Source organism: Pelobates fuscus, chromosome 11, assembly GCF_036172605.1.
Source record: "Pelobates fuscus isolate aPelFus1 chromosome 11, aPelFus1.pri, whole genome shotgun sequence".
Taxonomy (NCBI): domain Eukaryota; kingdom Metazoa; phylum Chordata; class Amphibia; order Anura; family Pelobatidae; genus Pelobates; species Pelobates fuscus.
The window spans coordinates 37,123,461-37,138,003 of record NC_086327.1 but is presented as its reverse complement, the minus strand read 5'-3'; the positions used below and the strand labels follow the sequence as shown (position 1 = coordinate 37,138,003).

Here is a 14,543-nt window from a genome sequence, read left to right as displayed (position 1 = left end):
CTCTACTCGCTGACACATATCAAAGGTTTGGCTATATCCCTGTATGATCCGATGATTCGCTTTCCAAATGCCTAATTGCCCTGCAAGGGGAATATCATGGCTGAGCTTCAAAATGCCCATTTGGTATAGTAGTCTTTGTGCCCTTAACGTAATCCTCTAGTTTGTTTGTTTGTCCGGTAGGTTTCCGGGGTTATATTGTATTGAACCATTCATTTCTCCTTGACCTTCTCGTATAGATGCATTTCTGATACTGCTCGATATGCCTCTGCCGGACAATTTGCTAGTTAAAATAGGTGCCCGGTTGTTTGTTGAAACACTTGAATCCACAGACAAAAACAACCTAGACCTCACCACATATAAAACACTTTTGGATAAACGCTCAGAGCTAGCCACCCTTTATGGAACACAAATCAAGAAAAGTCTTCTTCTTACCAGACACCGGTACTATACCCAAGGGGGCAAAGGGGGACGACTATCAGCGCAAGCTCTAAAAACACAAAGACAAACCACATTTATCTCATCCATACAGACTCCACAAGGGACCAAGTCAAATCTGATGGCGGACATCATGCTAGCCTTCCAGGAGTTTTACCACAAACTTTACAACTTGAGGGACTCTCCCCCCAGATGTTACTGACATAAGAGCCTTCCTCAAACAAAGGATCGCCAAGACAATCCCACCCAACGTACAACAAAGACTTGACTCTCCCACAACTAAAGAGGAGTTAGAAGTAGTGATACACTCCCTCCCACTAGGAAAGAGCCCGGGCCCAGATGTCTTCACGGCCAAATACTACAAGAGCTTTTCCATCCAGCTCATACCCCCACTCCTAGACGCACTCAACTCCCTACTTAAAGACAATTCCATACCCCCACAGGCATCGGAAGCCACTATTGCACTCTACCCAAACCAGGTAAAGATTTGACCCAATGTGGGAGTTATTGGCCTATCTCACTTAAAAATATTGATTTAAAAAATGTTCACTAAAACACTAGCTAACCGCCTACGCCTCAAGCTCCCAGAGCTAATTCACCCAGACCAGGCTGGATTTATACAAGGCCGAGAAGCTAAAAAATAATATCACCAAACTCATTAATCTCATGCATCACTCTGAACACACAAACACCCAGACACTGTTACTCTCCAGAGATGCCGAAAAGGCTTTCAACAGGGTGGACTGGTCCCTGATGCTTGCCACCCTGGAACAGATGGGCTTTGGCCCAAACTGGCTAAGGTGGATGGGAGCTATATACTCCAGACCAACGGCTAGGCTACTCGTGAACGGCCAACTCTCACTCCCAGTAACCATCTCCAATAGCACCCCTCTTTGTTTCGTCCTGGTCCTGGAGCCATTCCTCCAGGGAGTTAGAGAAAATCCTAACATCAAGGGTTTCAAATTTGGATGGGCAGAACACAAAATATCAGCATTTGCAGATGACATGCTATTCACGGTCTCCGAACCCAGCTCCTCACTCCCTCATATACTGGAGGAGATGTCTCTCTATAGCAAAGTGTTCACCTTTCATGCCACTCTAGGTAAATGTGAACTCCTCCCACTGAAAGTACTAAACTCGACCAAAACACATCTACAATCAAACTTCCCATTCTCCTGGGGAACAAAGCATATAACATATCTGGGGGTAGCACTACCATCCGTTATCTCACGACTATATGAAACCACCCCCCACCCCCCTGCTAATCCAAGCTAGAACCAAAGATCTTACTAAATGGCACACTTCGCAGTTCAGCTGGTTTTGCAGGATAAATATCCTGAAAATTAGTATTCTCCCAAGAATATTATACTTGCTGCAAGTTCTCCCGATCACTCTACCCACAACCTTCTTTGCTGCCATACAAAAACTATTTACGACATTTATTTGGTCCCACAAACGCCCCAGGCTAGCCTATCAGCTGCTCACAAGATCAAAGACGGAGGGGGGTCTGGGGCTGCCAGATGTGGAACGATACCACAGTGCAGTACTATTGGCCAGGATTTATGACTGGACAGGCAAGAACACGACCAAACAATGGGTAGATGTAGAGAATAACATCTTCCGTGTCCCCATACACACAATACCATGGCACAACTCTGGCCAATCCTTCCTTATGCACAAACAACACCCGACCATTACTCCGACACTGAGAATGTGGTCACACATGAGTCATTGGCGGCGGACATATCACCATACCCATCACCGCTATATCCACTGACTCACAATCCGCTCTTCAAGCCTGGTGAATCGGGAGCGGCATACAGATAATATCATACCACAGCATACCTACCTTCACGAGACCTCCTTGACAATGAGGGAGTTAGGCCCCTGTCGTCCCTACACCCGCAGGGAACTCCCACGACCCTTCAAAAATTTCTCTACGATCAACTCATTCACTTTTTGCGGACCAACAAATACCCCCAACAAGGTCACCGAGCACTGACCAAATTCGAACTTACGTGCACCCAATGCACACTCAAAAAGAAACAGGTCAAAACCACATATGCCTACTACAGGACACTAGCCAACCAATCAACCTACTCTACAAAAAACACTGGGAACAAGAACTGCACTTATCTTTCGCAGATAATGACTGGAAGCAAATATTCCTCCTGACACAAAAATCATCCACCAGCTTAGCGACACAAGAAAGTAACTATAAGAAGATAGCTAGATGGCACTACACCCCACCCAAACTCAAACGGGCATTCCCAGGCACGTCCAATAACTGCTGTAGATGACTAGAGGCCATTGGGGACACGGCTCACATCTGGTGGTCATGCACGGTGAACCAAAAGTTCTGGTCACGGATCTCCAGTCTCATACACCTCATAACGGGAACCACCATACCCTACCCACCTTAAACACTCCTATATCTTATATTGCCTCCCTCCATACCAAGGGACACTAGGACCCTAGACATACATCTGCTCAAAGCAGCAAATCTGCTTATCACCCTCCACTGGAAAAAAAAAATATACATGACCTCCTGGGAACCCTAGTGTAACTTCATGAACACCAGTCAAACAGACCGATAGTGACACCCAGCTGGAGATAATATGAGACCTTGAACTACCAGCGAATCTATTTGAATATCAACACCCTTATTATTTTTGGTCTTCACTTCCCCTCTATGTCGACTACAAGTATTTCTGTTACTGAATGTGAACTTTGTACTAGACATTATGACTAAAGCAGCAATGTTATACACATTTTTGAAGTATCAATTGTTACATTTGCAAGAATTTTAAAATAAACAATTTCTAAAAAAAAAAGGAAAAAGGAAAAAAAGCCGAACAGACACTGCTTGATCCGTTTTAGGTCAGCTTTGGGATTTCTAGGTAGCCTCAGTAAAATCCATTCTGAAAAAAAAAAAAAAAAAAAAAATATATATATATATATATATATATATATATATATATATATCTGCGAGCGGTTCAACAGAACACTGCTTGCCGAGACTGGGAGCGACTCCTACCGCACTTCTTATGTGCATATTGGGAGGTACCGCAGGAACTGCTTTGGACTATTATATGGGAGAAGATTACGAGGACCTCATCACAGTGCATTGGGATGGGGGAATGTGCTAAAACTCTGTGACCACATGGAACAGTTGGCTAAGTTGGTAAAAGAGAACCTCCAAGCTGACAAGGGGTGACAGAAAGTATGGTATGACCGGGGTACCCGACTGCGTAGTTTCCGTGTTGGACAAAAGATTAAACCGGTCTGACATGATTAATTACAGGCGGCATGGCAGGGTCCCTACAAGGTGGTGGAGCATATCTGCAATACCACCTATGTGGTAGCCAGCTGTGCAGATGAGAGAGTAAACTGCTCCTTCCACGTTAATATGCTTAAAGAGTACAAAAAAAGGAAGGACGATGTAACTGCAGTGTGCGCCCCAGCTTCTGAGGATCTAGACAGCCTCGCATTACCTGACTTGCTAGAGGGAGACTCCCAAGTTGACCTTATCGCTCAAGTCAAACTAGGAGACAAACTGACTGATAAAGAAATAGTTCAGGCCCACAAATTATTGAAAGCTAAACGAAAGACCTTCTCCCAAGACCCTGGGTACATCACCCTGGCTGTACACAACGTGGAAATCCCAGGACAAGCACCTATGAGGCAACCACCCCTACCACATTCTCGAGGCAGTCCGGTAAGAGATACGGAAGGATATACAGTAAATGCTGTGACTAGGAGTGATTGAGGCTTCAGACTTGGCTTGTAGTCCTAGTACCGAAGCGGGACGGAACAACACTCTTCTGCGTGGACTACAGGCGACTGAACGATCGGACTCTTACCAACTCTTATCCCATGCCCTGGAGGAACTATTTCATCATATAGCATGGGGACAGTATCTCGCCACAACAGACCTATGCAAGGGCTACTAGCAGATTCACCTGGCCGAGGAGGCTATCCCCAAGTCGGCATTCGTCACCCCGCTTGGCCTATTCCAATATCAGGTCATGCCGTTCTAGATGAAGAATGTCCCAGCCACCTTTCAACGTATGGTGGATAGGTTCCTCAATGGCTTCCAGGAATTTGCACGTGCGTACCTGGACAGCATAGCTATCAATTGTGACTCATAGGAGGAAGATTTCCCATGTAGGGAAGGTTATCGGCCGAATTAGAGCAGCTGGCTTAACTCTGAAGCCAGACAAGTGTCACATTGGTATGGCTGAAGTGCGGTATCTGGGACACAGAGTAGCTGGGAGACTTCTGCCCCTACCCGAGTGGCCACCACACACTGGATAACACAGTTCTACTTCACCCTTTACTAAGTCTTGGCTCGTGTTTTTTTTTAAATTCTTTATTTTATTTGTGCATGAAAAATCACATAAAGCACACAATGCCACAACAGCTAGAGCATGCAGAGCGTCATACATAGATTTACATTGGTTAGGCATTAAAACATAGCACAGTTTTATGGATTATTATCGCATGACAAAGAGTTATATCTAATAATATTATCAATAACAGCGTTAAACTAGGTTATCCAGGTTAGATTGTTATCAGCTATATATCAGAGAATTTACAACATTGAAAACAGGTTAGACTACAATGTTAAACCGGTGAGCTATAAAACCACCTGGTAAGCACGTTAATAGAGGTGAGATATCCCCAGCAGTACCTTTCTACATTAGTAAGCATGTTGGTAGCCTGGCTGTAATCAGGCTAAGTTAAGTAATGACATGCAATTAGCCGGCATAGATGTATCTGTGCCATGGAGTAATAAAACGAAAAAAAAAAAAACAAATAGATAATGCTGCTTCTATCTATAACAAGCTCGTGTTGGGATAAAGTCACCCTCACAGGCCAGCAGTATGCATAAGGGCTAGTACTCGTGTTCGCCAAGAGGGACAGTTAATGTCCAGGGTGTAGTAGCAGTTTGTGAGTACGTCTCTCAACAGTCATGCTGTCCCAGGGCCGGTCCGACCCTCAGCCTGTTCCCCGTCTGGGAGAGTGCAGCAGGTCTGTGCCAAGGTGCTGGTCATATCGGGTGTTGGGCATTGCATGATGGGTGACTACCTTCGGGTGGGCCCGCTGCGTCTCCGATTTCTCCGATGTAGGAGCCGCTTTAGAGGCTGTTGGCGGTCCCCGCTGTTTGGTAGGCATGTAAGGGGTACGGAGATGAGTGCACCCGCTTGTCAGCTCTGTGTCGGGACGCTTTGTGCGGCTTCCTCCTCCGCTTCCCCGCTTGTGTAGCGCCAGCTTTCCGCCCTGGCTGTGGTGGTTTGTCCCCGTTCTGTGGAGGGCTTGTTGCAGCCGTGGGTCTTGTTTGGCTCTGTTTAGCTTGTTCCCAGTATTGCTCCCAAAAGCGTTCAAATGCCAGGGCAATGGGATCCCTGGAGTCTGGGACAAACTTGGTCACGTGTTGGCGGCCATCTTTGCCCACTCCAAGCCGCACTCTTGCTGGGCTCATGTTTGGGTGAGACAGCTATACTCTGTGCAAGAGAGCTTAATCACTAGGACCCTGTTACAGGTTAGGAAAGTTTGGATAGACCCCAGCCAAGCTGCAGCGGGTAGGGGCTATAGCACTACTGGTGTCCCAGTGATAGCTAGGAAGCAAGCTTGGCAGAGGTGCCCAGTCAGGGTACCATGCAGTCCATCAAAGTGTGTCCAGGATTGTGTGTCCATGAATGGAGACCCCATGCTGGGGGTCTGTGTATAAATTCTGTGTGCCTTGCCTGAATAAACCAGATCTACTCCCAGCACTGGCGTACATACCGCGGTCGCAGGGGTTGCAGCTGCGACTGGGCCCGGCCCACCAGGGGGCCCGGCCACCTAGCGACTCGGTATGTACGCCAGTGTGGGCAGACTCTTCTACTGGGGGGACAAGGAGCTGGCCACATCAGGGCCCCCGAGGCCGGCCCTGGTGTTACCGGGCGCGCGCGCGAGGGAGCACTCTCCCCTGAGCGCTCTCTGATCAGCTCCCTTGCGCGCCCCGCACTTATGCTGCAGCCGGAATATGAAGTTATATTCTGGCTCCGGCATCAGTAAAAATGTGCGAGGGAGCTGGGCAGAGAGCGCTCAGGGGACAGTGTTCCCTCACGAGCCAGCAGGACCGGCCGCCGGGCAGCCCCTGGACTGGACTGGAAAGGGAGGCTGCGGGATTAAATCTGAAAAAAAAAACACACAAAAAACGTGTGTATGTGTGTTAGTGCTACAGTGTGTGTGTGTGTGTGTGTGTTAGTGCACATTTTTGTGCCAGTGTGTGTGTTACTGTGTCTGCTAGTGAGTGTCAGTGAGTGTGTTAGTTTTTGTTTGCGTGTGTTACTGTGTGTTAGTTGTGTGTGTCTGTTATTGAGTGTGTGTCTGTTAGTGAGTGTCAGTGTGTGTGTCTGTGTGTGAGTGAGTGTGTGTGTCTGTTACTGAGTGTGCTAGTTTGTGTGTGTCTGTTAGTGAGTCTGTTAGTGAGTCTAGTGAGTCTTAGGTTAGTGAGTCTAGTGAGTCTTAGGTGTCTTAGTGAGTGTGTGTTTGTCAGTGAGAGTGTGTGTTTTATAAGTGAGTGTGTATGTGTCTCTGTCTGTCACTGAGTGTGTCTTTGGCAGTAAATTTGTGTGTCTGTTAGCTAGTGTGTATGCGTCTGTTCGTGAGAGTGTGTGTGTGTTTTAAACCCCTTAAGCACTTACCTTTCTCCAGCGCCGGACTCCCTTGGCGCTGGGGATCCCTCCGCCCCGACCTGCCTCTCAGCTCCCAATGCGCATGCGTGGCAAGAGCCGCGCGCGCATTCAAACCGCCCATAGAAAAGCATTACTCAATGCTTTCCTATGGACGTCGAGCGTCTTCTCACTGTGATTTTCACAGGGAGAATCGCGGAAGCGCCTCTAGCCGCTGTCAGTGACACAGCCACTAGAGGCTGGATTAACCATCAGTGAAACATAGCAGTTTCTCTGAAACTGCTATGTATTCAGCTGCAGGGTTAAACTAGAGGGCCCTGGAACCCAGACCACTTCATTGAGCTGAAGTGATCTGGGTGTCTAAAGTGGTCCTTTAAGTGTATGTGTATCTGCATACACTTGCGTACATACCGCGGTCGCAGCCCTGCAGCCCTGCAACCCGGAGCCTGCCGCCATCTGTTGCCCGCGCAGAGTAAGTGCGGGGGGAAGGGCACGGATCAATTTTAGCACCGGGGCCCCATGGGTCGTGTGTACGCCACTGACTCCCAGCATTACGTTTAGACAAATGTATTTGTGGAAAGCTGTACTAGCTAATACAACGGGAAAGGGAATCCATGAAGGTGATACCCTGGTGGTCCGCCACACAGATCAACATGTTAGCTCCTAATTTGGTGCTAAAATTAGGACAATTTTTGCTGTCATGTTTTTATCATGATTTGAAATAGCATTGAAATGTTTTTGATGTTTTGGAAAAAAGTCCCTAGAGTGCGGAACTCATTGCTGTTGTTTACTGTGCCAGACCTACACCAGGCTTCATAAAGGATTTCCTGGAGAACACAGTGTGTGTGTTTTAATATAACTGGTCTTAGTTGTTGTTAGAGGGTAAACATAGATATATAACATACAATTATGTAATTATGTAATTTAAAAATTGCCACGACTAAGAGCTCTTCTGCTATGATCTTACTACATCCTACCTGAGCTACCTGTCTGAACAAACGAGGATCAAAATCCCTTTTCTCTGTTTCTTTACGACACGAGCTTCAACCCACCTTGATAACACTGGCCCCTTCCCTTTCTTGCATAAGAGTGAGAAAGAAAACCTTGGAATATATTCTTTTAATAGTTATCACAGTAATGTTTGTGGAGAACATCAGGCTCATCCCAAAGGAGATGTGTCAGCTTTCACCGGCTCTGCTAGATCGTGACAACCCTCGGGACCCATGGAGCTGCTAATGAATTCTTGGTTAGATAGTTTAGTACATTCCACGATAGATGGCATCGACCTCCGTCCTCTTATTTTACCTAAATGTATTCGTTTTATCCATTCGGAAACACAGTGTGAGAGCAGAGTGTGAAAAGATGGAGTAGGGACAGTGGAGGGTGTGTCATAAGACTGTATCCAATCAGAGCGTGGTTAGATCAGCCAATAAGATGCTAGCTGGAGATGTATAATTTGGAGGCTGCTGCGGGCGCGTATTATTGCTTGATCTTCATAGAGAATAGTGACCATGTCTGAAGCCGCCCCAGCTCCCGCCGCCGCACCTGCGGTAGAAAGCGCCTCCAAGAAGAAGCAGCCCAAGAAAGCAGCCGGTGTCAAGAAAGCCGCTAAGCCCTCCGGTCCTAGCGTGTCCGAGCTCATTGTCAAAGCTGTGTCCGCTTCTAAAGAGCGCAGCGGGGTGTCCCTGGCAGCTCTGAAGAAGGCTTTGGCTGCTTCTGGTTATGATGTGGAAAAGAATAACAGCCGCCTCAAGCTGGCTCTCAAGGGCTTGGTGACTAAAAGCACTCTCGTCCAGGTCAAAGGAAGCGGAGCTTCCGGCTCCTTCAAGCTCAACAAAAAGCAGGCGGAGAGCAAGGACAAGGCTACCAAGAAAAAGGCACCGGCTAAAGTCAAGAAGCCTGCCCCGAAGAAAGCCACCAAGTCTCCAGCCAAACCTAAGAAGGTAGCTGCAAAGAGCCCGAAAAAGGCCAAAAAGCCGGCCGCCTCCGCTAAAAAGGCCACCAAAAGTCCGAAGAAAGTCAAAGCCGCCAAGCCCAAGAAGGTAGTGAAAAGCCCGGCTAAGAAGACCGTGAAGAGCCCTGCCAAAAAGGCAGCCAAACCCAAAGCCGCAAAGAGTCCTGCAAAGGCTAAAAAGGCAGCTCCCAAAAAGAAATAAGCCTTGCTCGCATTTAATTTTATTTTCCAAACCCCAAAGGCTCTTGTAAGAGCCACCACATTCTCATTTCAGAGCTATATATCAGTGATGGCAACGTGTTTGTTTTGGTGTCATGTCACACATATCGTTCGCCCTCCATCCCTCATTCTAAAGTCAGGAATAACCTAATGAATCCTGTAATCCCAGCATCTAGTGCTCGAAAAGATTACACAGGAATGTATCTTGTCGGTGTGGCTAAGTCCCCGTATACCAGTGCTACACTTGAGCGTTGATTTTTTTTATTTTTTTTGGCTTAGAAATTCCCTCCGTTCTAAGATACTGAGGGTGTTTCTTCATTAAATTGCGAAAGGCCAGTTTTAGTGAGAAACGCATATAATATATAGAATATCACACAGTGTCCTTCCAGACTAGATTTAATGTTATTGCCTTTTTCAGTAAGATAATAAAGCAGAACATATTTTAGGGATTGCGATTTTGTACATGGTGATAATAAAAGGGACTGTCCTCGTCCTCTCTCCACGTGTGAAACGGGCGCTTATTTCGATATTCAAAGAGTGATAAAGCCCAAGAAATGATACCTTGTGCAGTAGCTAAGCCGACTATCAAAGAAACACTAAAGACATGATAAAATGATTATACTTCAAAAGACTTCACGATTGTGAAATCTTTTGAAGCATAAACAGCTTTGGTTTTAAAAGCCAGAACCATTTCGAGCACGGAAGGAGAGGGTTAAGCATATTATTGAGAGGAAAAAAAAAAGTGAAGGGGCGTGTTTAAAACGCCCGCCTCCTTTGCTGCAGGTCCCCATACGGTCCGTCCGAGGAGTATATAAGGAAGAGCTTTGCACAGCATCTCATATCGTTCGTGCAGAAAGAAGAGCAGAACCATGTCTGGCAGAGGCAAAGGAGGAAAGGGTCTCGGAAAAGGTGGCGCTAAGCGTCACAGGAAGGTTCTTCGTGACAACATCCAGGGCATTACCAAGCCTGCAATTCGTCGCCTTGCTCGCAGGGGAGGCGTGAAGCGTATTTCCGGCCTCATCTATGAGGAGACTCGCGGGGTGCTGAAGGTATTCCTGGAGAACGTCATCCGGGACGCCGTCACTTACACCGAGCATGCCAAGAGGAAGACTGTCACCGCCATGGACGTAGTTTATGCTCTTAAGCGCCAGGGCCGCACTCTCTATGGCTTCGGAGGTTAAAACTCGGGCTTGACTTTACCGCACACCCCATTAACCCAAAGGCCCTTTTCAGGGCCACCCACTTTTTCACTAAAAGACTGAACCTAATCACTTTAACCCCTTCCACACCTGATAAATTGCCTGCTATCTACATAGATACACCGAGAAGGAGATAGTAGTAGAGGCTGCTCCCAAACATCTAGACGGGAAAGGTTGCTAAACACTGTATTTGTAGACCGCATTTTTGAACCATCGGAGGATTTGGAGCCGCCTTCTGTTAATGGTAGGGGATGTAAAAAAATATGAGCAAGTACGTACACACACACTGTCAAGAAAGCTCTGGTTTTGGTGTATTGTTACTGTTGCCTACATTTAATACATGCTTGCAGCCACTTAAATAGAAACATTGTTACTAGCTTTGCATATGCACTCCTGTGTTAACTATGTATTCTCCTCTAAGCGAAAAAGTAGTCTTTTTCCTGCTGCCTCTCCACACGATGGATTCTAAATAGTGAAGTTATTGTAAAATCGCCAGTGAAATAGACCAGCAGAGATGATGGCTACATCGTTGCCTGACGTGAAAATGGGATATGTGGGGACATTTGAGCATTGTAGTGTGTGGGCTCCGTAGCTAGCCCGCTCAAAGTCACAGGCTAAAAGACACGTTTTTATGAATGTGTTGGAGCTCGTTCGAGTGCAGATTTGGTGGCTCTTAAAAGAGCCTTTGTGTTTTGTGTTAGCAGGTTTCAACTTAAGCACGTTCGCCTCGGATCCTACGAGCCAGCTGGATGTCTTTGGGCATGATTGTGACCCTCTTAGCGTGGATGGCGCACAAGTTGGTATCCTCAAAAAGACCAACCAGGTAAGCCTCGCTAGCCTCTTGCAGAGCCATGACAGCAGAGCTCTGGAAGCGCAGATCAGTCTTGAAATCCTGAGCGATCTCACGGACAAGGCGCTGGAAGGGCAGCTTGCGGATGAGCAGCTCGGTGGACTTCTGATAACGGCGGATCTCCCTGAGAGCCACAGTTCCTGGACGGTAACGGTGAGGCTTTTTCACTCCCCCGGTAGCTGGGGCGCTCTTTCTAGCAGCTTTGGTGGCTAGCTGCTTGCGGGGAGCCTTGCCTCCGGTCGACTTACGGGCTGTCTGCTTAGTTCTGGCCATTGTAGCAAAACGAAAGGGAATGAACGCTGCTCGCTGTAGCCTGGGCTTTATAGCCGATACGGCGTTTTCATTGGTTCATCAATGGTGGTATGTTCTGATTGGCTGAAAACAAATAGTAAACCATTTCAAAATACCCGCTCAAATCAACTGCTTCTCATCCCCTCCCCCACATTCAAAATGCCCGCTCAAATCAACTGCTTCATCCCCTCCCCCCTCCTCCATCTATTGAGACCACGCGCCCAAAGAAGGGATCTAAGCCTTTAGTGACCCTTCCTGTCCTGACAGCATTTATTATAGACGCTACTAGTTGAAAGGAATGGCAGTGGGCAGTAATGGACGTATTCCTCCCAACATACTTATTAATAGCTGTATAGGCTTTATCGAGGGGGAGGGGTGCATGGGACATTGACCTCTTACACATGCAGAAAGGCCGCTTCTTTCGATGGGATAGAAGCTACGTCTGATAAAGGACTTTCACTCACAGGACGCTCAGTAGCCATACAAATGAGCTCCAGGAGACAGAGCAGCAGGAAATGTTACAAAGCATCCACTTATTGAAACAATGTTTTCAGCCGAGAGGCCAGGCTATTAAGGCTGCGTTAACTCATCCAGCAGCACAGACAACAGAGCTGTAGCGCCGCTAGGATTTGAACGCTCATAGTAGGTTTCACCCGGCATGTCCTCCAGACAGCGGGAGAGGGGGGAATCCTGAGAGTGAGCGACATGTAGAGATGCCCCGCTTAACAAAAGAGGACCTGTACACTATATACACTTGCCCCAATTGGTATTAATTTGCTGCTGCGTTTATCATAGACATGCATGGCAGCCATTGATTTTAACTAGTTCTATAGCTGGAATGTTGGACAGGATATGGACTGCAAATGGGACTCAGTCAGTGCTGTGACAGAAGCGCCCTAATATTTTAGCTTGCTTATGAGCTGCCAGCGTGGTGTGTGTGTAGATACAGGGAACGGTTTGCGCGCAGCAGAACAATTAATCGGCTCTTTGTGGAGAACGTGGGTGGCTCTTAAAAGAGCCTTTGTGTTTGGTAGGTGAGGGAGGCAGGTGCAGCAGCTGTCCGCTTTACTTGCTCTTGGGCTTGTGGCTCTCGGTCTTCTTGGGCAGCAGCACAGCCTGGATGTTAGGCAGGACACCTCCCTGGGCGATAGTCACTCCTCCCAGCAGTTTGTTGAGCTCTTCATCGTTACGGACAGCGAGCTGGAGATGGCGGGGAATGATGCGGGTCTTTTTGTTGTCTCTAGCGGCATTCCCTGCCAGCTCCAGAATCTCAGCGGTCAGGTACTCCAGCCAGATAGACGGGGGCACCGGCTCCCACACGCTCTGCATAATTGCCCTTCCTCAGCAAACGGTGGACTCTGCCGACTGGGAACTGAAGTCCCGCTCGGGATGAGCGAGTCTTCGCCTTTGCACGGGTCTTTCCACCTTGCTTTCCGCGGCCAGACATGTTTGTTCTTGATTGAATGCAAGAAGATGAAAACTCCTCCCCTACCACAGGCTATTTATAAACACACTGTGCTCTGTGATTGGATGACTTTACAAGCAGCCAATTAGAGACACGTTATACAGGGAACCAATCTATTGCTGGAGCTAGTGTTAAACAGCCGCTTCCTTACGTCATCTGACTTTAGCAACCAATCGCAGGAAGGGAAGCGGAAGGGCCTCATTAAATAGAAACATTGTTACTAGCTTTGCATATGCACTCCTGTGTTAACTATGTATTCTCCTCTAAGCGAAAAAGTAGTCTTTTTCCTGCTGCCTCTCCACACGATGGATTCTAAATAGTGAAGTTATTGTAAAATCGCCAGTGAAATAGACCAGCAGAGATGATGGCTACATCGTTGCCTGACGTGAAAATGGGATATGTGGGGACATTTGAGCATTGTAGTGTGTGGGCTCCGTAGCTAGCCCGCTCAAAGTCACAGGCTAAAAGACACGTTTTTATGAATGTGTTGGAGCTCGTTCGAGTGCAGATTTGGTGGCTCTTAAAAGAGCCTTTGTGTTTTGTGTTAGCAGGTTTCAACTTAAGCACGTTCGCCTCGGATCCTACGAGCCAGCTGGATGTCTTTGGGCATGATTGTGACCCTCTTAGCGTGGATGGCGCACAAGTTGGTATCCTCAAAAAGACCAACCAGGTAAGCCTCGCTAGCCTCTTGCAGAGCCATGACAGCAGAGCTCTGGAAGCGCAGATCAGTCTTGAAATCCTGAGCGATCTCACGGACAAGGCGCTGGAAGGGCAGCTTGCGGATGAGCAGCTCGGTGGACTTCTGATAACGGCGGATCTCCCTGAGAGCCACAGTTCCTGGACGGTAACGGTGAGGCTTTTTCACTCCCCCGGTAGCTGGGGCGCTCTTTCTAGCAGCTTTGGTGGCTAGCTGCTTGCGGGGAGCCTTGCCTCCGGTCGACTTACGGGCTGTCTGCTTAGTTCTGGCCATTGTAGCAAAACGAAAGGGAATGAACGCTGCTCGCTGTAGCCTGGGCTTTATAGCCGATACGGCGTTTTCATTGGTTCATCAAGTGGGTGGTATGTTCTGATTGGCTGAAAACAAATAGTAAACCATTTCAAAATACCCGCTCAAATCAACTGCTTCTCATCCCCTCCCCCACATTCAAAATGCCCGCTCAAATCAACTGCTTCATCCCCTCCCCCCTCCTCCATCTATTGAGACCACGCGCCCAAAGAAGGGATCTAAGCCTTTAGTGACCCTTCCTGTCCTGACAGCATTTATTATAGACGCTACTAGTTGAAAGGAATGGCAGTGGGCAGTAATGGACGTATTCCTCCCAACATACTTATTAATAGCTGTATAGGCTTTATCGAGGGGGAGGGGTGCATGGGACATTGACCTCTTACACATGCAGAAAGGCCGCTTCTTTCGATGGGATAGAAGCCACGTCTGATAAAGGACTTT

At 47.6% G+C, this 14,543-nt stretch overlaps 4 protein-coding genes across 4 annotated transcripts; 2 read left to right on the top strand and 2 right to left on the bottom strand.

Annotated features, from left to right (window-relative positions):
- Positions 1–8,629: 8,629 nt before the first annotated feature.
- On the top strand, positions 8,630–9,274 carry LOC134576855 (histone H1B-like). Its single transcript, XM_063435545.1, has one exon. It carries the CDS (start codon positions 8,630–8,632, stop codon positions 9,272–9,274), a length of 645 nt encoding a protein of 214 aa, XP_063291615.1.
- Positions 9,275–10,160: 886 nt separating this feature from the next.
- Positions 10,161–10,472, top strand: LOC134576853 (histone H4). The gene has a single exon (XM_063435544.1). The coding sequence runs from the start codon at positions 10,161–10,163 to the stop codon at positions 10,470–10,472; it is 312 nt and encodes a 103-aa protein (XP_063291614.1).
- A 730-nt stretch (positions 10,473–11,202) lies between these two features.
- Positions 11,203–11,613, bottom strand: LOC134576852 (histone H3). Its single transcript, XM_063435543.1, has one exon. It carries the CDS (start codon positions 11,611–11,613, stop codon positions 11,203–11,205), a length of 411 nt encoding a protein of 136 aa, XP_063291613.1.
- A 2,042-nt stretch (positions 11,614–13,655) lies between these two features.
- LOC134576851 (histone H3) lies at positions 13,656–14,066 on the bottom strand. Its single transcript, XM_063435542.1, has one exon. The coding sequence runs from the start codon at positions 14,064–14,066 to the stop codon at positions 13,656–13,658; it is 411 nt and encodes a 136-aa protein (XP_063291612.1).
- Between the last annotated feature and the right edge of the window lie 477 nt (positions 14,067–14,543).